This window comes from Vulpes vulpes, chromosome 5, assembly GCF_048418805.1.
Source record: "Vulpes vulpes isolate BD-2025 chromosome 5, VulVul3, whole genome shotgun sequence".
Taxonomy (NCBI): domain Eukaryota; kingdom Metazoa; phylum Chordata; class Mammalia; order Carnivora; family Canidae; genus Vulpes; species Vulpes vulpes.
In genome coordinates, this window is record NC_132784.1 from 17,774,355 (window position 1) to 17,800,312 (window position 25,958).

The window sequence follows — 25,958 nt, forward strand, 5'->3', positions numbered from 1 at the left end:
GAGCCCTCAAATCCAACGCGAACGTGGGGCGCCGCCTGTCCTGCCTCTTCCAGGTGAATCCTTCCCGGAGCCGCCGTCGGGCACAGGCTTCCCGTCGCCGACCGCTCCCGCAAGGCCTCCGAGCGCGCGGGCTCAGGCCGCAGGAAAATGGAAGGCGCGCCGAGCGCGGGAGCGAGGGAAGGGCTCCGCCGCCCTCCCAGCGCCGCCCGCCTCCCGCCGCGACCTCCCGCCGGCCCCCGCGCCGCTCGCCTCCCCCCGCGTCGCCCCACCAGCCCTGCGCCCGGCATGCACCGCGCCGACCTCTTCCTTCCCGGCCGACCCCCACCTTCGGGCGCCTCCGAATGACAGGCGGCGCGGGGCATTGTGGTCCCGAGCGTGAGAGCGAGGCCGGGGACAGGAAAAAGAAAGCAAAAGACGAGGGCGAGGCGGTAGGGCGGCCCCCCGCGCACGCGCACGGGCCGCGCCGGGGGCGAAAAGGGGCGGCGCGTGGCCTACGGCGAGCGGAGTGGGGCGGGGTCGCGCGGCCTTGGCGGGGAGTCCGCGAGCCGGGAGGGGAGGGGGGCGGGCGAGGGAGCGGGCGGAGGAGGAAGTGTCATGGCGTCGGGCCGTGGAGCTTCTTCTCGCTGGTTCTTTACTCGGGAACAGCTGGAGAACACGCCGAGCCGCCGCTGCGGAGTGGAGGCGGATAAGGAGCTCTCGTACCGCCAGCAGGCGGCCAACCTCATCCAGGACATGGGACAGCGTCTCAATGTGTATCCTTTCCTGTTCCCGGGCCTCCGCCGCTCACGCCCTGTTCCCCCTCGCTGTTCGCCGGCTGCCGGGCCTGCCGCCCCGCGAACATGGCGCCACCGCCTCGGCCCCGCTCTGCAGGGCCCCGGGCTCGCCGTGGGGGAAAGGCGGGCTCGGGCTCGGGCCCGGGCTCGGGAGGCCGCAGGCGGCCGGGGAAGGAGGCGAGGAGAGCAGCCCGGGAACGCGGGCCGGGAGGCGGCGTTGTGTAATCTGTTTGGGGCCGCGCGTGGCGGCGGCGGGGGAGGGGAGCGGCGCGGCGCGGCGGCCGAGCGGAGTCTCGGGGATCCTCGCAGGGAAGGGGTGGCCGCCCGTGGTCGGAGGAGGAGGGGTGGAGAGGCAGGAGGGCAGGCGGGCCGCGGGGCTCGAGCGTCCTCCGCGGCCGCGCCTCGCCGCGCCGGTGTGATGGCGGGTCTCGTACCCCTAGGAGGTAGCTCCCTGGAGGTCTTTATGTTCTCGGCGTGGTTCTGTGCGCGCGCGCGTTTCAACTGTCTGATGTGGAGTTTCCTCAGTCACAGCCATTGAGAAGTCCTTCCTGGGCTTGCTTAATAGCAATATTGGAGTGAAAGGCTCAGCGCTGAGTGTTGCTGTTGGCGTCGAGCCTACCACCCCCACCACCATCCCCACCCCCCCTCCCCCCTCCCCCCTCCCCCCTCGCGGGGTTTTGTTTTTTGTGTATATAGTGTTGGGGTTGGTTCGGAGCGAAGGGTAAGCGTTGGAAAAACACCGTAGATCGGGAATTTTCCATCAGAATCGTTTTCGGAAATGGGATCTTGGTTTTTTTTTTTTTTCTCGGATGTTTCCTAAATGTTACGTTCCAGCTCTCAGCTTACAATAAACACTGCGATTGTTTATATGCACAGGTTCTATATGCACCATTCTTTCACCAAATTCAATAGAAATGTAAGTACCCTTTTATTGTTTGTGTTTACCATAGCCAAGTGTTGAGGTAAACGGATACGCACAGAAAAGTTGGTCGTGGGTTTTACTGTTGGATTTAGTGCTCCAAATTAGTAGTGGAGGTAAACCGCGTGAAAAGCATTTTGCTTGAAATGCAAAATATTTCTGGTTTGTTTTTTTAATGATGACAAGCTGCGGGGCACTGTGTGAGGCTTTGCCAGGTTTTTGAGCTAATAAAAGATAATAAACGTTTATTTACTCAAAGAGCTGTTAATCGGTATTCGTTTAAATTTTATGCTTTTGAGTAAGTTCAGATAGTAACGGACATTGTATTTTGGCCTAGTTATTCTGTTGTACATGTTAAATGCGTTGGACTCCTCTGTTTCAAATACTGTGAATTGGGCTTAATTGTAACATTGTTTTTAAATGACCCTTTGAAAGTTAAATGTCTAGCAGAAATACCTCGTTTGCTAACAGTTTCTCAAGGTGTCAGCGTTCCTATTTATCACAGCATTAGTTGTCTGCTTCTATTTTTTGGTGACTCAGACATAAAGTTATTACTTCAGACATACAGTTTAAGAGGTGTGCACGTGTGTAATCAGTTTTGAAGTAAAACTTATCCTCCAAGACTAAAGAACGTAACTTGTAAATCTGGAAGAATTGAGTTAATACCATTTAGTTGAATTTTTTATTTTACGTTGTGAAAGGTATGAGTTTGGTGTCTGTGCTTCTCAGAGTAACATACATACCTTGTTGCATCTGTTAACAGAAAATTGCCCATATAGAAACATTTAAGTCTGTTGTAATTGTCGCTATATTTTTTGCTCTTTTTTTATCACAGCTGTTTTTAGAATGCTATTCTGAAAGGTGTGTGTAGAAAGAAAAAATGGACCGTGGAAGGAAGACTTTATGCTATTTGTAGATGGTCATTAGGACCTTTTTGCTAAGAAAACAGTCTTTGAAAAGGTCCTTAAAATATTTTTTTCTAATTGGAAGGACCAGCTTCGTAGCTTAGATTGATTCCTATTTTAATCTCTTCTGATCATAAGATGTTTTGGTTTCCTGCAGCCTCCTTTTCTTCTCTTTCTCATTTAAAGCTACAGGATTCTTGTTCCGTTTCCATTTTCCTAGTTATTTCTTGCGCACTTAGAAGGTCAGTGATAGTGTTATGGAAGAGAGAGGAAGCCCCTTTGACAATAATATTTAGATTGAGAGAAATATATTTTTATATAAATTGGCTCCAAAGGCAGTTGTAAACTAACCAATACTAATATAAATGTGACTTTCCTTAAGTAGCCTTGGATAATGCTGGTAGAAATCACAAGTCAAGATAGTTCTGGAGAATTTTGATGTGGCTACAGATGTCCCATCTGCTCAAACAGGCTTACTTTTCTACCTCCAGTAAATGATCTCATCACAAGACTATACTTCTCTTTTTGAACCCTCCCTCTTTCATAATTTGTCTCTATGGCCTAGGTGGTGTGCTTTAAAACAGATCTTGCTTATAGCCAAAATTCACAGCTTTAACTTTAAATTGACTAGTGAAGTCCAGGTCACTTGCATTCTTTCACTAATTAAATGCCATCATTCAATAAAAAACCAAAGTATTTTTATAACCCCGTTTAATGTCTTAAAAATGTACGAAGGTAAACTTCAGCATTTTACATTAAAGTGTTACTAACAGGATAATTGAAAGCTGATGTTAATTTCTATTTGAAAAAGTAACATTGCACCCTTCATATCTAACTGTTGTCTTTTTCCTTTGCTATTTTATCAAAAGTGGTTTTAATATTTGTATTGGTGCACTTGCATCAATTGCACAGCCTCACTCTTTTATCTTTTTTTTTTTCCCTATTCTTTTAGGGTGAAGGGGGTGGTCTCAAATTGAATGTGAGTCACTTTTAAATTCATACTTCCCCACATCATTGGGAAAATTTTTCTTGTAGGTTTATAATGGAATGTCATAGTAAACTACAAAGAGCATGTATTTTACCACAAAGTAAACTGAACACCATTCAGCAAATTAAACCCTAACAAGCTTAAATTTTAAGATGCTAATAAGAAACTATATCTAGCTTTATAATAAATGCCATGCGTAATTATATTAAAATGTTTAATGTTTATGTGGGTTCATTATATTTTCCCACGTTGATTAAAAGTAAAATACCTCCTGAAATTTAAGTGCTACTGTTTAAGAATAAAATCAGTGTCAAGATGTGTTGGTAACCCAGAAACAGTCTTTTATCGTTGAGTTTTACTGTGATTATCTCTTGGAGGGTTGGATCACTATCAGCAGTAAATGACTTTTATATAAACCGAGATAAGTCTACCCTTTGCTCACTGGATGCAGTGAGGTTTATGTAATTGGGGTTAGTAATTAAAGAATGGCCTTGCAGCATCAAACTCCAGATAAATCTAGTAAAGAATAAAAGCCCTGGTGCCAACAATGCCTCCCCAAGTTATATACTGTGGGAAGACGTCCTCTTTAGTGTCAGTCTTAGAATAAATATTGACCCAGTTTCTCTTAGAAACTCTGTTCATTAATTTGGTTAGTCAAGTTCATGATGCATTTTTTTCTTATATTAATTCCAATTCTAATGAATTCTCTTAAGATCAGGTTGTAAAGAGCATACTGTTTTCTGGTTTTGGTGGTCACGGTCTATTCTCATAGCACTTCTCAAAATCACATGGTCATTTTAATCTTCTCTTAAGTTTCCTTAGTCCCATTGCCTCTTTTTGAGCGGCAGCTGTATAAGAATATTCCAGATCTAAATGTATTGTAGTTCTTATTTAATATATTGTATTTATGCTAAGGTTCCAAGAGTACACAGTTAAGGACAATATTTAGGACTGATTTTAAGGAATGACTATAATTTTAAGAATGCATCATCTAAGTCATATTTACATTTTGTTTTATACATCTAAGTTACAATTATTAGTCAGCTACTGTACATAACCAAACTTGTATTTTTGCTTGGACTAAAATTTGATTACCACTTTTTGCTTACAGTCTCTGTACTCTTTCTCATTTGACTTGACTATTGGCTAGTAGATGTCTTTTGAAAATTCGCATTCCTTTCTTCCCCTAGAAAGACTTAAATGAGGAAAGCTGTTCTTGTATCTATCTACAGAAATGCCTATAGTCTCTGTTCTTTTTTTTTTTTTTTTTTTAAGATTTTATTTATGTATTCATGAAAGACACAGAGAGAGAGGCAGAGACACAGGCAGAGGGAGAAGAAGCAGGCTCCATGTAGGGAGCCCGACGTGGGACTCGATCCCGGGTCTTCAGGATCAGGCCCTGGGCCGAAGGCAGGCACCAAACTGCTGAGCCACCCAGGGATCCCCAGTTCTTTGATAATATGGCATCTACCAATATAATTATTAAGAATAGTCTTTGCAAAAGAAATTTATTCAAGACTTTTTTAAAAGTAGATTTTATCCAGTTTACACTAATTGTGCTTATTTATGCTAAAATTGTCATACATGATTGCCTCTTGTGAAAAACATTGGTTAGCTAAAGGATTTTGTTTATATTTTTATTGTGTAAGCCCTAAATTTCTTTCAAATGTAGTAATGTAAATGAAGTTAAATGTAAAAATGTCCCCCAAAACAACATTCAGACTAGAACGTAAACGATGTAAGGACAGGGTTTTGTTTGTTTCTTTTTTGGTTTTACTCACTGTTGTGTCATCATTACTTCACCTAAAGTAGATAGTGTAGCAGCTCTTTGTCAATACGATGGATCAGATCTTATTGTTCACAGGTCTGTTGAGTAAATCCTTGTACATTTTTCTCCACATACACATTCTCTCCACATAGACAAGCTTTAAATGTTTTATTTTTGGTAACTAATATAGGCATATGGTAAATGAAAATGGTTGAAAGAGGGATATCATCAATCTCCCTCCAACTTGAATGTGTAAACCCACTGCCCTAGAACCTGTGCTGTTAACAGTTTTTGTGTGCCTTTTCAGAAATACTTTTGCTTTGGCAAGCCTATATGTATATATCTTTTTCTGCACAAAAAAAAAAGTTTGTTTTGGTTTGGCTTACAGTTGTTAGAAGTCCTCTTTTGAATTGGGCTCCAAATTCCCCTTTTAGACATAGCTCAGTCTTAGTATTTATGCATTGTGCATCACTCTTTTTCCAGATTGTGCAGTCTCATCGCTTTTCATGTGACAGTGATCTGACAGGTTTTAAGACAGGTGCAGTTTCAACTCTTCATGAAACATTCCCAAGATAACTCCACTCTTTGACTTCTAAATTTCTCTCTCTCTTATTCTCTGGGTCCTGTTCACATCCTATTGCAGTCCATCTATTTGGTGTCTTTTATTGCTAGAGCATAACTGTACATTTATGAAGTGAAGGGGCGGTCATTGTAAAATACAACACAAACATAAAACCACCAAGTATATAACTTAGTGAGTTATTATAAGGCAAACCTTGTAACCAACCACGACTCAAGAAAGAGAACTTTACCATGTGCCCCATCCTTGGGTCAGCCCCTTTCCTCCCTCACAAAACAACCTATGTCCTTTTTATAGTAATCCGTTTCTTCGGTTTCTGTGTAGTTGTACCACCCAATCCCGCATTCCTACGTGCCACAGTTTAGTTTTGCCCGTTAATAAAAATTTGGCTAGTCTTTTATGTCTCTCAATATACAAGTTATTCCTCCAACCCTTTCTTACACTTACGTTTTATCTGTTGAGGAACCAAGGACATTGCTGATTGTCTACTAATGTTGCAGTTTATCATGTTCTTTTGTTCTTGAATTCCCTGCAAATTGCCAGTTGGATCTAGAAATTTCATCAGACTCAGGTTAGATCCCTTTGGCAAGACTACAGGTGTGAGACACCTAATTAGACACATGATGTCTTGTCGCTGTATGATGTTAGTACCTGTTATTTGATATTCAATGCCTAGATCCCTTTCCTTCGTTGTGGTACTCTATCATTCCTTCACTTATTAATTGGAATATTTTTATAATGCAACACTGTGATTCATCTACACTTAGATACCGGGTTGTATCTCATAGGAGAAAGGCAGGATGAATACATGATTCTCACCCTACATTTACCACCTTTGTTGAAATATTCATATACATTTCATCTGTTGAAAGTATGCAGTGTAGTGGGGTTTTTTAAGTGTATTCACAAAGTTGTGTGTCAATTTTAGAAATTTTCATTACCCTAGGAAGAATCCCTACGCCCTTTGGCCATCTCCTCCCATTCTTCCCCCCACCCTATTCTGGACGTTTCCTGTAAGTGGAATCATACAATATATGGTACTTTGTGACTGACCTCTTTACTGCATAATGTTGCTAACATTTATCTGCTATAGCTTATATCAGTATATTTTTCTTGTGGACTACCGTTATACCACACTTTATATATTCATTCATCAGTTGATGGCCATTTGAGTTGTTTCTACTTTTTGGCTATTATACTGCTCCTGTGAACATTTATTTGTAAGTTTCTGAGTGGGCATTTGTTTTGGTTTTTCTCTTGGATGCAGGAGTAGAATTGCCAGACTATACAGTAACTGTACCCCAATAATCTTGAATAGCTTCCTCACTATCTGTTACAGCAAGGTGTTCCAGGCTCATCTTTCTAAGTTCTCTTCTCCACACCTGGAATGGCCATTTAAGAAAACTTTCTTTTAGTAGGAATTGGTATTTCAAAAACATGAGCTAGACACTAGAGATACGCGTTGTTACTTTGTTGGTCTTATTTCTAGGCATCCGCAATGAACAGTGCGAAAATATATAGTATGGCAAATATATATTTACTATGTACAGGATATATTCAATGTTTATTATTCATTTACATGTTAAATGTGTGATATGAAGTATATATTAGCCAGATTTTTTTTTAAAGATTTTACTTATTTATTTATTCATGAGAGACAGAGAGAGAGAGAGAGAGAGAGAGAAAGGCAGAGACAAAGAGGCAGAGGGAGAAGCAGGCTCCATGCAGGAAGCCCAGGACTCGATCCTGAGACTCCATGATCACACCCTGAGCCAAAGGCAGATGTTCAATCACTGAGCCACCCAGGCGTCCCAACCAGATTTTTTTTAATGTATACTTTAAATATTTGAATAGTTCGCTGATTCAGGATAGCAACAGCATTTTTTACTTAACCTCTACTGTGGTGCATTCCTATAACCTTTCACACCAAAATTGTAGCTCTTAAGAATGTGGGATTAGAGAATTTACCCATCGTCACTCATTAACTTAACCCCACATTACACCAGTCTTAGAAGAGCAGTACTATCACTACCAGTATAATTACTGAGAACAATAAAATGTTTTTGTTTTGCTATCTCCTTTCACCCCTAGTTTTTCATTTTTTATTTATTTTTTAAAGATTTTATTCGTTTATTCATGAGAGACACAGAGAGAGAGGCAGAGACATAGGCAGAGAGAGACATCCACAGGGAGCCTGATGAGGGGCTCAGTCCCAGGACCCCGGGATCACAACCTGAGCCAAAGGCAGACTCAATCACTGAGCCACCCAGATGCCCCACACCCCTGGTTTTTAAAGTCGGACCGGCTAAGTTATCTTAAATAACTATCTCAAAACACTCCCTTTTGGGATCCCTGGGTGGCGCAGCGATTTAGCGCGCCTCCCTTTGGCCCAGGGCGCAATCCTGGAGACCCGGGATTGAATCCCACGTCGGCTCCCGGTGCATGGAGCCTGCTTCTCCCTCTGCCTATGTCTCTGCCTCTCTCTTTCTCTCTTTCTCTCTCTCTTTCTCTCTTTCTGTGTGACTATCATAAATAAATAAAAATTTGAAAAAAAACTCCCTTTTAATCCTTAATCTTAGTTCTACAAGTAACTATTTTTGTTCACTACCAGTGCTTCTGTTGAAGTCTCTAGTTATTTTGATTGAAGTTCTCTTGAAGATCATGAAAATATTCTCTGAATCTTTGCATGTTGATAATAGTTTATTTGTGACCTTTATACTCAAGGTCAGTTTTGCTGTGTATAAAATTCTTGGCTCACACTCTTTTTTTAGGTATCTTAAATATATAACACCTTTTTTTCCTGGCATAAAGCACTACTGCTAGTAGTGATCTAGTTTTCTTAGGGCCAAAGGACTTTTTTTTTTTCCTTTATAATCCAGTAATTTTACTACAGTATATCATGATGTTGTTCTGGGTTTATATATACTCAGGTGTGTGATGTGATCTTTCAATATGTGACTTCATATCTTTTTTACTTTTGTGTTTTGAATCCTTAGTGTCTCTTGGAGGTGTGTTACTGTTTTAATTTTTTTTATTGTAGTAAAATATACATAACGTTGAAATTTATCATTTTAACCATATTTAAGAGTACAATTCAGTGGCATTAAGTGCATTCACATTGTTGTGCAAATATCACCACTATCTATTTCTAGTACTTTTTTACCTTTTCAAATTGAAATTCTGCTCATTAAACAAACTCCACATTCTCCCCTTCTCCAGCTCCGGGTATAACCACCATTCTATTTAACCTATGATTTTCATTTAAGTGGAATTGTACAATATTTGTCCTTTTTGTATATGTGTTTTATTTCACTTAGCATAATGTTTTCAAGATTCATCCATATTGTAATATGTGTCAGAATTTCCTTTTTAAGGCTGAATGTTACTCCATTCTATGTATGAACCACAGTTGGATTCCTTTTATCTTTTGGTTATTGCCAAATAATACTGCTGTGAAAGTGAGTTTACAAAAATCTGCTTAAGTCCTTGCTTTCAACTCTTCAGTATACCCAAAAGTGAAATTACTGGATCACACTGTGATTCCATGTTTAACTTTTTTTTTTTTTTTTTTTGAGGAATTGCCATACTGTTTTCCACAGCAATAGTAGTATCTTATATTTGCATTAGCATCACACAAGGGTTCCAAGTTCTCCGTGTGCTCACCAACACTTGCTCTTTCTGGTTTTCTGATAATAGCCATCCTAGTGAATGTGAAGGTGGTAACTCGTAGTTTTAATTTGCCTTTCTCTGATGACTAGTAATAGGTTTAGCATCTTTTCATGTAGTTACTGGCAATTGGTATATTTTCTTTGGGGAAATGTCTAACCAGTCTTTCATCTATTTTTTTGTTGTTTTTTTTTTTCTTAAGTTATAGGAGTTTCTTATATATTCTGGATATTACTCTCTTATCAAATACGTGATGTGCAAATATTTTCTTTCATTCCATGGTCTGTCTTTTCACTTTTTTGATGCACAAAAGTTTTTGATTTTAATAAAACCCAGTCTACCTATTTTTTTCTTGTGCTTTTGGTGTCATTTCCAAGAAACTGTCAAACCCATCATGGAGCTTTTCTTGTTTTCTTCCTAGAATTTTATAAGTTCAGTTCTTATTATTTAGGTCACCAATACATTGTGATTTCATTTTTGTATATGGTAAGAGCTAAGGGTATGATTTCATTCTTTTGCATATGGATATCCAATTTTCCCAATACCATTTGTTGTTTTTTTTGTTTTGTTTTTATTTTTATTTATTTATTTATTTTTTTGAGCAATTCTTTCTAGTGTGATTTTGTTGCTTAGGGTTAACTCTTCCATTTTTTCTTACAGTATCTTTGTATGGCCTTAATACTTTTCAATTACATATACAGAAATAATAGCTTGCCTTCTGAGGTTCCCTGGCTGTGTTCCCCTCCCTCATTTTTATCTTCTCTTTGTCTTCTTCCTATCCTGCCAATTCTGCTTTGGTTCTCAAAAGTTTCTCTTCAGTGTGGAGTTCTGGAAAAGAACCTTAGAAGATCAATTTGAAAAGTATGTAGAAGTTAGCTTCAACCCCTTAAGCCCTACTCTAGGCCTCTGGATAAAATTGGACTTGACAAAATTCCTCTCAAATTCAGCTACTGTTCCCAATTGTCACACCATGATTTCCAGTTGATGTCTGTGGTCTATTTTGGGGCTCTTTTATCAAGTCCAACAAATGCCCCTTCACTTTCCTTTGCTTCTTGTTGCATAGATGCTGATACTGGGTAGGTATTGTGGCTACATATTTGCCAGTTTTGTCCTTAACCTATTTGTATTTGCCAGGTAGTTTGGTTATAAATATCCATGGGCTTTTCCTTTTGTTTCCTTGTTACTCTGCTTTACTATGGGGATTTGATTACCACCTCTGCCACTATCTTCTCAGAGTCTTCAAATAAGACTTTGAAAGGTAATTCTCGGTCACTTTAAGAGAAGATACACTAATTCCCAAATGGAAGTAGACTGTCATCTAAATGTACAGTTGACCCTTGGGTTTGAACTCCATGGATCCATTTATACACAGATTTTTTTTTCAATAAATATATTGGGAAAATTTTTGAAGATTGCAGCAATGTGGAAAAAAAAACACCTCAGTGACAAACCACATAGCCTAGAAATACTAAAAATTTGAGAAAAATGAGGTATTATGAGACTACAGTATATAATGCATACACTTAGTATGTTGACTATGTTACCAGTAAGACTTCCAGGCAACAGTAGGCTACTAGTAAAGTTTTGGGAGAGTCAAAAGTTACATGTGTATTGTTGGGGGGAGTGGCATTACCAACCCCCACATTGTTGAGGAGACAACTCCCCTTTATAGGTTGAAGTCCTTCTAAGAAGATAAAGATTTTTTTTTTAAGGATAATTAAGTCACTTGAACTTCTTTCTGTTAAAGAAGGAACATGATCCGGGACACCTGGGTGGCTCAGCAGTTGAGCGTCTTTAAGCTCAGGGAGTGATCCCAGGATCCAGTCCCACATTGGACTCCCTGCATGGAGCCTGCTTCTCCCTCTGCCTCTGCCTCCACTTCTGTGTGTGTGTGTCATGAATGAATAAATAAAATCTTAAAAAAAAAGAAACGTGACCCATCTAGAGACACTTTATCAATAGACCTAAAAAGTATATGTGATATTCTTGATTGTTTTTTTGTAAATTAATTCTGAAAAGAACTCTAGAAAGTTCTCCCACAAAACTTCAATGTTATTTTGAAGCATGGCACTCTGATTAATTACAGGGACGTTGTCTGATGTAGTGTATTGGGCTGTATGTTATAGAAGTCTTTATAAATTCTTTGTGAGGTAGCTTCTTCCTCCCTCCCAAATTAGATGATTGTAAAAGGTTCAAATCAAATCTTTTCTACACACGCACACACACACACGCATTTTATGTCAGTCTTGATAGTTCATATATTTCTGTGGTAGCTTTAGATCATTTGTCTCAGAAATAAGAAAGCATTTTATACAGTTAGGTAATGTAGAATATCTAAACCAATTATGTTTACATTAGAACCATAGAGCAGAGTTTTACATTAACAGATAGGCATTGAGTTTTTGCATTAGCTAAAACATAGAGGTCTCTGTGTAAAGACCACATAGTTTATAAATGAACTTTGAAGGCAGAACAGGAATTCTGAAGATGTTTTTAGTGGTTAAAACTGGGTATTGTAATTTTTTTAAGGGAAAATCAAATTGCTATATACTCCACAATGGAGGAAATGATCGAAATCTTACCCACTCTACAAGTAGTTTGGGACATAAATTTAAAATTTTATTCTTAACTAAATTACAGCTCTAGATATAAGGCTGTTAAGTATTCCATATATGTTCGGATTTATGAGAAAGCATGTAAAATGAAGTTCCTCTTTAAATTATTTGAGTCTGATATAAAAAAAATGAGGACTGTAGAAGTTCACCTACTTGTTGAGCATTAAAATGTTTAAGTATTACAACTTTTTTAATGACTTTTACTTTGTTATATGATACTCTGTGTTTACGTGACAAGTTATTCCACAAACATTGATGCATGTTATGTGACAGTGTGCAAAGAAGGAATGAATTTTTAAATAACAGTATTTTTCCTAAGGAACTTACATTCTTGTAAAAGAGGAAAAAAATTGTCTTTCTACTGTGGGAGTGACTAGGAACAGTAATCAATTTGGCATCACAAAATAGCCTATGAACATTTAATATATTTCTGTCTATTTCATATCATTTTGATAATGTTTTTTCTTCAGAATGCGAATTGTGGGTTTAAACCTCTACCAATCATACAGCCACCAACTAGACGTGGTTAATTTCATTTATTTACTGTTAACATAGTTCCTGGGAAATTTTTAATTACATTCGTGGCTCACATTACATTTCTATTTGACAATGTTGATTTGGGCTATAAACCCAAAAGTAAAACCAGTTAACTAATGAAAAATATAGACTTTTTATCTGTCAAGAAGATTACTTTGGGAATTCACACTGTAGTAATTTATTCTATGAAGAAATTTGCACATTCAAGCTAATTTTAAATAGAGGCCTCGTTCAGAAGTTGAAACAATGATGATGCTTCTTTTCTCAAAAATCTTGAGATCATGAGATTGTTGTAGTTTCATGCTTTGGAAAAAAATAGCTTTGAGTAAGGAAAGGAAGTTGTGAGGTTTTGGGGGGTACTCTAAATGGTACATTGATTCAGAAAAGATAAGTGAATTTTTATAAGCTCCACACATCCTTAGAATTTTTAGATTGTTTGTATTGCTCTACCTCAGTAAATCTGTTTAGAATGACTAATAGGAGTAGCTGTTTGAATTAACAGTATGGTTCACTTTATGTAGACTTTAACATCTGTTCAGATTATTTTTGTTAAATGTTTTCTGAAATAATTACATAATTTTAATGTCAAAGTTCAATGTTGTAGGTACCTGGGTGGCTCAGAGTGTCTGCCTTCAGCTCAGGTCATGATCCAAATATTGGGATCAAGTCCTACAATTGAGCTCCTCTCAGTGGAGAGTCTACCTCTCCTCTCCCTCTGCCCCTCTCTGCTTGTGCTCTCACTCTCTCATTCTCTTTCAAATAAATAAAATCTTTTTTTTTTTAAGTTAAATGTTTAAGAAATGATTTTTAGTATACCTTCTAAACAGACACATGATTTTACTTTTATTTTTTTTATTTTTATTTTTTTTAAATTTTTATTTATTTATGATAGTCACAGAGAGATAGAGAGAGGCAGAGGCACAGGCAGAGGGAGAAGCAGGCTCCATGCACCGGGAGCCCGACGTGGGATTCGATCCCGGGTCTCCAGGATCGCGCCCCGGGCCAAAGGCAGGCGCCAAACCGCTGCGCCACCCAGGGATCCCTGATTTTACTTTTAAATTAACAAATATGCTATAAAGTGATACAGGGTTAACATGAATGTCATTTACCAGTGTTTGGTTGTACTATGATTAACTTTTTGGTTTCCTAGAAATTTCCTTGTTGGAAATAATTTAAAGGGGGATGTCTTCGACTTAAGCTTATTTTTGAAAAAAAGCTTTAGGGACGCTTTGGTAGCTCAGTGGTTGAGCGTCTGCCTTCGGCTCAGGACGTGATCCTGGAGTTCCAGGATCGAGTCCTGCATTGGGCTCCTGCATAGAGCCTGCTTCTCCTCCCTCTGCCTATGTCTCTGCTTTTCTCTGTGTCTCTCATGAATAAATAAATAAAATCTTTTAAAAATAAAAAATTTTTTAAATTTTTAAAAGGCTTTAGGGACACACCCAGTGGCTCAGTGGTTGAGCATCTGCCTTTGACTCTGGGCGTGATCCTGAGCCCAGGGATCAAGTCCCACATCAGGCTGCCTGTGAGGAACCTGCTTCTTCCTCTGCCTATGTCTTTGCCTCTCTCTCTCTGTCTCTCATGAATAAATGGATAAAATCTTCAAAATATATGTATAAATAAAAGCTTTATTGAGATCATTCATGGACCCTAAAATTCACCTATTCAGAATGCACAACTTAATGGGTATATTTATAGAGTTGTACAGCTATCATCACAATCTAAGTTTATAATAATCTCGTCGCCCCAAAAAAGAAACTGTACTAATTAGCAGTTCACTGATTTCTCTTCCCCTTTCAGATATAGACAGCCTTTCTCTGTCTCTCAATAGATTTGCTTTTTTATACATTGCATGTAAATGCAATTATGTAATGTGGTCTTTCGTTTATCATAATGTTTGCAAGATCCATCCGTGGTGTAGCATGCATCAATGCTTCATTCCTTTTTCCTGCTTAAACAACATTCCATCCATCATGTGGCTATACCTCATCTTATCTATCAATTGATAAACATTTGGGGTATTTCCCACTTTTTGGCTATTGTGAATAGTGCTACTGTGAACATTCCTGCACAAGTTTTTGTGTGGACTTAGATTTTTGTTTCTCTTGGGTATATACCTAGGAGTGGAATAGCTGGGTTGTATAGTAACTCTAGACCTCAGTAATCTTGGAAAGCTTTGTTTGTTTTGAGATTTTATTTATTTTATTCATGAGAGACACAGGCGGAGGGAGAAGCAGGCTCCCTGCAGGGAGTCCAATGCAGAACTTGATCCCAGATCCCAGGATCACCACCTGAACCAAAGGCAGATGCTCAACTGCTGAACCACCCAGGCATCCCTCTTGGAAAGCTTTTTAAAAAACATTTTGAGGAGTTAACCACAGTTTTCCAAAATAGCTGTACCATTTTACCCTCCCAACAAGCAGTGTTTTAAGGGTTCTGCTTTCTCCACATATTTGCCGTTTGTTAATTTCTGTATGTCTTTTTAAAATTATTATTGTAAAAAAAAATTATTGTAACCATTTTATGGGCATCCTTAGGAGTATAAAGTATTGTCTTGTGGCTTTGATTTGTATTTCCATAATGACTAGTGTTATTAAGCATCTTTTCATGTGTTTATTGGCCATTTGTAGTAACTTCTTTGGAGAAATGTTTATCTCTGTCCCTTGGGGGAAAAAAAATAGGCTACATGCCAGACAGAACTTGAACTCATGACCCTGAGATCAGGTTGGATGCTTAACTGACTGAGCCACCCTAGAGCCCCTCTACCTTTCTCATTTTTTATTTTTATTTTTCTTTAAGATTTTATTTATTCATCAGAGACACAGAAAGAGGCAGAAACACAAGCAAAGGGAGAAGCAGGCTCCATGCAGGGAGCCAGATGTGGGACTTGATCCCAGAACTCCAGGATCATGCCGTGAGCCGAAAGCAGATGCTCAACCACTGAGTTACCCAGGGGTCCCCTTTCTCATTTTTTAAATTACATTGTCTCTCTATTAAATTGTTGAGAGTTTTTCATATATTCTGGATACCAGTCAGTCCCATATCAGATATAGGATTTGCAAATATTTTTTCCCCTTCTATGGGTTATCTTTTTCATTTTGCTAATGGTTTCATCTATAAAACATGAGTTTCATTTTTTAGGATTTTTCTTCTGTCCTTTGTACTTTGATGTCCTGTCAAAGAAAACATTGCTTGATCATGAAAATTTGTTTTCTTCTAAGAGTTTTATAGTTTTAGGTCTATGAGGCATTTTTTTTAGTAATAAATTTATTTTCTATTGGTGTTCAATTTACCAACATACAGAATAACACCCAGTGCTAATCCCGTCAAGTGCCCCCCTCAGTGCCCGTCACCCATTCACCCCCACCCCCCGCCCTCCTCCCCTTCCACCACCCCTAGTTCGTTTCCCAGAGTTAGGAGTCTTTATGTTCTGTCTCCCTTCCTGATATTTCCCAACATTTCTTCTCCCTTCCCTTATATTCCCTTTCACTATTATTTATATTCCCCAAATGAATGAGACCATATAATGTTTGTCCTTCTCCGATTGACTTCACTCAGCATAATACCCTCCAGTTCCATCCACGTTGAAGCAAATGGTGGGTATTTGTTGTTTCTAATGGCTGAGTAATATTCCATTGTATACATAAACCACATCTTCTTTATCCATTCATCTTTCGATGGACACCAAGGCTCCTTCCACTTGGCTATTGTGGACATTGCTGCTATAAACATCGGGGTGCAGGTGTCCTGGCGTTTCATTGCATCTGTATCTTTGGGGTAAATCCCCAACAGTGCAATTGCTGGGTCGTAGGGCAGGTCTATTTTTAACTCTTTGAGGAACCTCCACACAGTTTTCCAGAGTGGCTGCACCAGTTCACATTCCCACCAACAGTGTAAGAGGGTTCCCTTTTCTCCACATCCTCTCCGACATTTGTTGTTTCCTGCCTTGTTAATTTTCCCCATTCTCACTGGTGTGAGGTGGTATCTCATGGTGGTTTTGATTTGTATTTCCCTGATGGCAAGTGATGCAGAGCATTTTCTCATGTGCGTGTTGGCCATGTCCATGTCTTCCTCTGTGAGATTTCTGTTCACGTCTTTTGCCCATTTCATGATTGGATTGTTTGTTTCTTGGGTGTTGAGTTTAATAAGTTCTTTATAGATCTTGGAAACTAGCCCTTTATCTGATATGTCATTTGCAAATATCTTCTCCCATTCTGTGGGAGAAAACGAAAAGGTTGTCTTTTAGTTTTGTTGACTGTATCCTTTGCTGTGCTGCAAAAGCTTCTTATCTTGATGAAGTCCCAACAGTTCATTTTTGCTTTTGTTTCTTTTGCCTTCGTGGATGTATCTTGCAAGAAGTTACTGTGGCCGAGTTCAAAAAGGGTGTTGCCTGTGTTCTCCTCTAGGATTTTGATGGAATCTTGTCTCACATTTAGATCTTTCATCCATTTTGAGTTTATCTTTGTGTATGGTGAAAGAGAGTGCTCTAGTTTCATTCTTCTGCATGTGGATGTCCAATTTTCCCAGCACCATTTATTGAAGAGACTTTCTTCCAATGGATAGTCTTTCCTCCTTTATCGAATATTAGTTGACCATAAAGTTCAGGGTCCACTTCTGGGTTCTCTATTCTGTTCCATTGATCTATGTGTCTGTTTTTGTGCCAGTACCACACTGTCTTGATGACCACAGCTTTGTAGTACAACCTGAAATCTGGCATTGTGATGCCCCCAGATATGGTTTTCTTTTTTAAAATTCCCCTGGCTATTTGGGGTCTTTTCTGATTCCACACAAATCTTAAAATAATTTGTTCCAACTCTCTGAAGAAAGTCCATGGTATTTTGATAGGGATTGCATTAAACGTGTAAATTGCCCTGGGTAACATTGACATTTTCACATTATTAATTCTGCCAATCCATGAGCATGGAATATTTTTCCATCTCTTTGTGTCTTCCTCAATTTCTTTCAGAAGTGTTCTATAGTTTTTAGGGTATAGATCCTTTACCTCTTTGGTTAGGTTTATTCCTAGGTATCTTATGCTTTTGGGTGCAATTGTAAATGGGATTGACTCCTTAATTTCTCTTTCTTCAGTCTCATTGTTAGTGTATAGAAATGCCATTGATTTCTGGGCATTGATTTTGTATCCTGCCACGCTACCAAATTGCTCTATGAGTTCTAGCAATCTTGGGGTGGAGGCTTTTGGGTTTTCTATGTAGAGTATCATGTCATCGGCGAAGAGGGAGAGTTTGACTTCTTCTTTGCCAATTTGAATGCCTCTAATGTCTTTTTGTTGTCTGATTGCTGAGGCGAGGACTTCCAGAACTATGTTGAATAGCAGTGGTGAGAGTGGACATCCCTGTCTTGTTCCTGATCTTAGGGGAAAGGCTCCCAGTGAGAATGATATTTGCTGTGGGCTTTTCGTAGATGGCTTTTAAGATGTCGAGGAATGTTCCCTGTATCCCTATACTCTGAAGAGTTTTGATCAGGAATGGATGCTGTATTTTGTCAAATGCTTTCTCTGCATCTAATGAGAGGATCATATGGTTCTTGGTTTTTCTCTTGCTGATATGATGAATCACGTTGATTGTTTTACGAGTGTTGAACCAGCCTTGTGTCCCGGGGATAAATCCTACTTGGTCATGGTGAATAATTTTCTTAATGTACTGTTGGATCCTATTGGCTAGTATCTTGTTGAGAATTTTTGCATCTATGTTCATCAGGGATATTGGTCTGTAATTCTCCTTTTTGGTGGGGTCTTTGTCTGGTTTTGGAATTAAGGTGATGCTAGCCTCATAGAACGAATTTGGAAGTACTCCATCTCTTTCTATCTTTCCAAACAGCTTTAGTAGAATAGGTATGGTTTCTTCTTTAAACGTTTGATAGAATTCCCCTGGGAAGCCATCTGGCCCTGGACTTTTGTGTCTTGGGAGGTTTTTGATGACTGCTTCAATTTCCTCCCTGGTTATTGTCTATGAACCATTTTTAATTAGTTTTTGTTTATGGTGTAAAGGGGACTGACTTCCTTTTTTTTTTTTTTTTTTTTGCATGTGGATATACAGTTGTCTCAATACCATTTATTGAAAAGATTATTTTTTTTCTCCATCAAATTAAATGTTTATTTCTGGAATCTCTATTCTATGATCTTTATGTCTTATACTATTACCACATGGTCTTAATTACTATAACTTTGTAGTAAGTTTTGAAGTCAGGAAGTATGAGTCTTCTGACTCTGTTTTTCTTTTTTAAGATTGTTTTTGCTATTCTGGGTCCCTTGCATTTCCATAGGAAGTGTAGGTCAGTTTCTACAGAAAAAAAGTTGAGATTTTGCCAAGATTGTGCGAATCTGAGATCAGTTTAGGGAATACTGTCCATGATATGAAGTCTTATGTAAAATTAGTTATTTGTTAAGCCATCTGAAGGAAAGTGAACTTTTAAAGATTTATTTGGAATATTTGAATACATATTCTATGCAACTTGTTTCACAATAATCTTATGACTCTTGGCCTGTGGGGAGCTTACAAGGGAGAGTGGAGGCTTAAGTACAAAATGCTACATGTACTTTTTAAGTTGAATTTTTTTCATTTTTGTAACAGATTCATAATGGTAACATAGGCTCCCTAAATAAATTTTTAAATGTCAGGTTACATTAAGCATTTAAATACTTTTAAAAAATCATGTAATTACTCTATGAAAGTCAGGCCTTATTCTTTTAATTATCACTGCTTTTCAGCAGTACTGAATACTAGTATTTTTCTGTCTGTATTACACCAGCTCTCTTTTAGATGTAATTAGAAATCCCAAATAATATCTAACCTGAAGACTTTTTTATTTCTCGGTATAAATTTAGTGTTGACAACATTACACTCATGCATAATTATATGCGTAGGGAAACAACAAATACCAGACTGAGGAAGTGACATTTTCTCTAATACTGGAATGTCAGTCTTTTCAGTGCATCAAAATTAAGGATATAAACCGCTTAGCCTTGTACTGGAATTTAAATGGTCAAGCTTAGTGATCTTTGTTACGAACAAATGAACATTTTGACTTATTCTATTTTCTTCTTTTTTGAAGGGCTGTTACCCCCTTATTATGTCTGTTTATACTTACTTTTTCCTATTCTAAGACCTTTGTGAGCATCTTCTAAAGTAATGCCATTACCATTTTTCTTCAACTATAGCCTTAGGCATGTGATTTCCCAGTTGTGACCTGTGATAACTAGAACTAATTGTATATTGATTAGTGAAGCCTTTTGAAGGCACAGGAAAATAGTTATCCTAGTCCTAAGGGTGGGGGAATTTGGGGACAGTTAAGGAACAGGGCAGAAGTGGCTTCATTGGCCTGTAGGGCCTAAAGATGAAAGAAACATAAGAACAGATTAGAATAAGCCTATTGATGACATATTAGCAAATAGAAGGTGGACATGGAAGTCTTTGCTTCTTTTAGGACTCTTCTGAATTAGGAAATTTAAACTTGAGTGATAAAGCAGCGGTGGCTAGTTCATAAATACAGATGTACACAAAAGCTGTTTGCACAAAATTAATTATTGAAAGAATAAAGACCAGAATGATTCATTTGAAGCTGACTGGTACAGCCACCATCAGTGATTTAGAAATTACCCAGGCATTTGTTAATTCAAACTGACCTTGCTTCCAAATACCAAGGTTGAAACCATCAGTGGAGAGTGAAGAATGTCAGCAGTGAGGGCATCAAGAGCAGAAAGGGGACAGTGGCCAGGAATGGGCAGGAGGAGAAAAGATGGAGAAGCAGATTCAAGAGGTAGGAATGGAAACAAACAAAGGGGGAGAAAAAGAGAAGGGAGTGAAAACAACTGGAGGGAGAAAGGACAAAAGGAATATTGATGCGTAATCATTGTAGTCATGTGTGTCACCATTTTAGTGTATCTGAATCAGCTTAGGATTACATGGAATCTTTAAAGAATTGCGTTTAACTGTGAAAGAAAGATGATGAGCGAGAAAGAAGGGAATTTTTAAAAGCATGTTAAATCACTTTTTAATTATAAGATCAGCATTAGCAATACACAGTTGTTTACAACATAGTAATGATAATACTTGAGTCCTATTACTCTGGGGCACTATTCTAAGTGCTTTACGTATATTGATTCATTTAATCTTCATCATAATTTTACAAGCAGATACTATTTCTCCCATTTTACAGATGCGGAAACTGAGCCACAAAGAGAATAAGTAATTTGCCTAGGCTAGTCAGATAACAGAGCCAGGATTCCACTGAGGCAGCCTGACTACTGTGCTACAGCTGGCTTCATCACCTCTACCTCCCCCTCTCCATGATTTGTATGGTATATTTCTGTAGAAATTTGTCTTGTTTTGAGAATGTAATATCCCTTTGAAATAGTTGTACATCTGCTAGGCTGACAAATTCTGGACACTATTTAAAAGTCAGTTTTATTTCCTTTAGTTATAGTAATTTGAGAAAGTTTATTAAATTAGATAACCGAACGCAAGATGGATAGTGCATGGTTCCTCTCCCCAGTGAACTAAATCTCAGTTTGTAGTTGTTTGCTCATTTGAACCAAGTATCTATTCCAGTATTGGTGTGAATTCTTTGACTGAACCAAGTTTACATTCACTAATTTTTGTTGCCTTCAAAAGCATACTTACCTTTAAAAGCCACAGACCAACTAATAATATAGCCATTACTTAAAACTTTTGGAATTCTTTTCCTTTCAATAAGTCATACAACAAAATCAGCTGTCTATACAAAAAAAGCAGAAGTACCTAGCTTGATTATTTTCCTTAGTCATCCTTAAAGTTAAAGCCTCACATGGATATTCGCAAAGTATTTATCTAAAAAGGTGTTTTGTTTTGTTTTGTTTTTACAGCCCTGATGGAGTAAAATGTTTGCAGGCTGTAGAGGAGGAAATGTGAATGGAGTTAGTGGATTTCACCAGGAACTTTGGAAGAGTGTTGGGTATTAGTGTTGCACTGGAGGAGGATGAGAATTGAGCCCTATTTAGAGGGAACAGAAAGACTTCTGTGAGGAGTGTGGGTAAATAAACCAGGAATCTACCCTGAAGATCATTGCTTAGCTCTCTGAACATTTAATTTTTTTAATTATTCGTAGAATCTTAGAACCATTCACTAGTACACATACTTTGTTTCCATTGAGACTACTTGTAAGGAGAAAAACTGTGTGGTTTGAAAGTATTTCTTGATATTATTGAGGCTTACAAAAAGTCTGAAGAGAATGAAGCAGTGACTGGGAATCCTAAGAGATTTTACCAAGAAGAACTCATTGGAGACTATTAGAGGTATCTTTTATAGACGAGTAAGAGAAATCCTGGATCATCTGGCAGTTAGGAAGGAAGTTTAAGTATTGAGTTCAGTCTAATTTGGCATTTGACTTGAGCCTGTATTGCTTCACTCTTTAGTAAATAGTTCCAGCATTTGATGGCTGGCTCAGCTATTCCCCTCTTAAACATGAATTAGATAAAAAGTGAGAGATTGTGGGAAACTGAGAGTATCTTCATTGTTTCTTGCATTTCTTACCTTGGTTTTGGCTCTTAGATTTTTACTGTGGGATTTGGAATACTTTGAATTTAATATCGGTGCCTTTATATTTACATGTGGATTATCCACATAGCATTCATTTGGCAAATATATTGAACAGCAGCTGCACAATGGGAGACAATGGGAACGTGAATGAGTAATTCAGTCTCTATATTTAAGCTGCTCCTAGACTGGTAGGGCAGACAAAATTAATAAGCCAGAAGTTAGAATACAGTGAAAATACAATAATAGAAATATGCAGCTTCCTATTGAATAAGGAAGGGTGCTTCAGTCTGACTCGGGAATTTTCCTTAGAATGAGGTAAGCCTTTAAATAGAAAAGGAATTAATCAAACGAAGTAGGTAGCAGTATTGGAAATCTTTAGTATGTGGAAGAAATAACTGAACACTCTCTTGTACTCTCTCTCTTTCAGAAAAACCCATGCATGACTGCTATTTAGCTGGTATTTCAAGAATATTAACTAATTTTGATGTTGCATAACTAAATCTGTTGTAAAAAATAACATTAGTTTATTCTAAGTCTTTGAAAACTAAGAAGTTGCTTTTTTGAGCATTCTCAATTTTTACATCTTTTCCTTGTAATTTTAGTTTTAAAAGATGGAAATAAGTTGAAAGTTCAAGTTGAAATTACTCAGTCCTTTTAAGGTAACATTACTGGTTGTTCGGAGCCAAACTCACTTAATTTTAGGTCTGTTTTAAACATGTATACATCAGGAAGAGAATTTCTTGAAGTCGTTTTTACTCCATTTACTCAACAGCAAATGCAGTTGGACTAGGAAGGTCCCTTTCAGATCCAAAAATCCAGTGGTTAAATTTCATGGCTCGGCATTATTTGTAAATTATTTTAAAAGAGAAGAGAGTCCACTTTTTTGTATCAGAAAATTTCCCTTCATGTTAACTACCCAAATCATGTAGCATGATTTATATCTCTTTCTCTCCTCCCCTCCCTCTTTTGGCATTGTTTCTATATAGTGATTGATAATGCCCCATATAGTGAGACTCAGACATTCATCTCTTAGAAAATAATGAATCTGACTCTTGAGATTTAGAAATCATCTTCCCATGAGAAATTTCTTCTGTGTAATCTTAGGTTATTTGAATTTAGAATAAGCATATTTTCTGAGTCCGCAATTAATTTGGTTTATTAAACTAACTTTTTGGGTAAATATTGGTCAAAATTGATTTCTCTTAGTATCTTTGTAGAGTTATGTTCTTATACTTCAATCCCAAGAACATAAAACTTACTAAAGCTAAAAAAAATTGCTTACTTCTTGATCTCCTGTTGGCAATGTTTCTACTCTATTGATTTATCTTACATGTTATGTCCTGGTTTAAAAAAGCCACTTTTAATACTGCTGTAGTGAAGTAATAGAGACACTAGGTGGCAATTTCACATTCCAAATCTTCCAAATCTTTGCCTTATAGAACCTTTTTCTGTCCCAAAGGCAATATTGTATAGCTCTTAGCCACACAATGAATTGTTGATTCATTTAAAAGAACCCTAGAAAGTAGTGGCTATAACTAAAACGAAGGAAAATCTGGGTATATTTATCTACGATTCATATTTTTTAAAACTATGGCTTTATTTTGCTTGAGTTTTTTTTTTTTACCCCTTTACATCTACAATAAACATTAATATATGATATAAAGTTTCTTTTAGTTAGCCCAAGTAGAAGTCTTTTTCCTTCTTCTCTTTGGTATTCTGTTTGCAAAACAAGTAAAGCAGGTTTTATAGACTAAGGTAACTAGTTCTATTTAATGAATCACTTTATTAAAACTCTTATATATCAATTTTGTTATAGCCTAACTCACAATTTATACTTTTAAAACTACATTCCTTCCTTGCACGCCCCTCCCTTAGAAAGTAGAAGGTTTTTCCAAAATTTTTTACTTTTAAATCATCAAATTCTTATCTTTTCTGCAGATAATATCACCTACCGCATTATTTTTGGCTGCAAAAGTGGAAGAACAGGCTCGAAAACTTGAACATGTTATCAAAGTAGCACATGCTTGTCTTCATCCCCTAGAGCCACTGCTGGATACTAAATGTGATGTATGTAAAAATAATTCAATTGGTGTTGCCTTCCAACTGCTGATTATTTCTTTTATCATTTAGGAATATAATAACCAGGGAGTAATCTAACAAAACATTTTGTGTATGTACATGAATTTCAGTGTCATTCTGAATCATGTTAAGGTTATGATTCAAGGGTGGTTTACAAGTGTTTCATGTTTTGCTGATTATCCTCACAGCAAACCTATGGTATATGTAGAGGGTAAGTCCTATCACCTCTGTTGTTTGGGTCCATTTGAGACCAGAGATAACCCTATAAAATTGTCAGCAATGAAAAAAAAAAAGAAAAGGAAAGAAAAACCTCTGGACTTGTCCCTAGATCAGTAAATAGTAATTATACAGAGTTGTTCCTTGGTTAATGCATGTATACCAATAGTTATCTCTCTGATACTAACACATAAAGATGCTATTTTACTATGGTTTCACGAGAGGGGTTTTCTTTTTCGTATTTTAATTTTCGTTAAGAGTAATGCAAGTTTTGAAGAACTTGTTCATCATCAACATTTTAACAGACCTTGTTTGAAAGTGCCATTTTAAAGTGTTATAACAGAAGGTAGAATTCTAGACTTTTTTTTTTTTTTTTTAAATAGACTTATTTGTGTGAGAGAGAGAGAGAGAGAGAGAGAGAGGCAGTACACAGACAGAGGGAGAAGCAAGCTCCATGCCGGGAGCCCAATGCAGGACTCGATCCCAGGACTCCAGGATCGCGCCCTGGGCCAAAGGCAGGCGCTAAACCTCTGAGCCACCCAGGGATCCCTAGACCTTTAAATTCACTTTCCCAGCATTTGTATTATGGATGTGTTCCTTTATCAGGAACTTTTAACTACTGAATGAGTGCTAGATTGTATCAGTTCACTTTCATTTAGTTCAATCTAAGGTCCAGATTAAGTATATCTGACTTTTTAAAAATATATCTGAGTTTTTATTGACAAGTTTTATCTTACATGTTGGCTTTGAGTGAGATACTAATGTAATCATTTGGTAATAAAGACTGATTATTCAGAGATTGTTCTAATTTTTATTAACTTTAAAAATTCAGAATTATTTTTGATAAATACTTGATATTATTCAAATAATAGAAATCTATGTTTTTAAAAAAATCATCTTAGTGACCTTTTCATAATGAGACAGAAAGGTGCTTTTCACTCTGAGTTTAGCAGCATATCCTTACTTGAATATTTAGATATGATGTATTATTTTAATCACCTTACTTAGTTGTCATAACTTAAGAAATTTGATAATGGTAGAAATTTTTCATACTCTTTATTCCCAGAGTAATTGCCCTAGGGGAATGATTTGTTGAAGTTGAAAGAGAAGGTCCTCTATTTCCCTGTGGGTGTACGATAAATTCTTTTGGTATTTTACATCCAAAGTGTTTTAATCTAGAGATTTGAGGGTTTGCTTTGATTGTATTTTGTCTTTTCTGAAGACAGAAAGTTTGTAAAAAAGAACTCACTGACTTACTCTGACCATCAAGGAATTGCCACATGAAATATCTTAGACTGAGTTGATATGCCTTTTCTCTGCAGGCAGGTTTGAATTTAGTGTTCTTACCTGAAGAGGTGCTGCCTATCTTAAGTGTCTTGAAG

General features: G+C 37.8%; 1 protein-coding gene across 7 annotated transcripts in view; it reads left to right on the top strand.

Moving 5' to 3' along the window:
* Positions 1-536: 536 nt before the first annotated feature.
* CCNT2 (cyclin T2) overlaps positions 537-25,958 on the top strand; it is a 43,872-nt gene continuing 18,450 nt past the window's right edge. For 4 of the 7 annotated variants that reach the window (XR_012001502.1, XR_003237507.2, XM_026015582.2 and 1 more), the window contains exons 1-3: positions 537-752; positions 1,608-1,689; positions 24,220-24,348. Coding sequence is in view for 4 of the 7 variants with exons in the window: in XM_026015582.2 (XP_025871367.1) it covers positions 595-752; positions 1,608-1,689; positions 24,220-24,348 (369 nt within the window). In the remaining 3 variants the exon portion in view is untranslated. Of the gene's footprint in view, positions 753-1,607; positions 1,690-3,549; positions 3,577-20,923; positions 21,061-21,608; positions 21,776-24,219; positions 24,349-25,958 lie in introns of those variants that run through there. The other 3 variants (XM_026015581.2, XM_026015583.2, XM_072757618.1) reach the window with 2 other exon arrangements.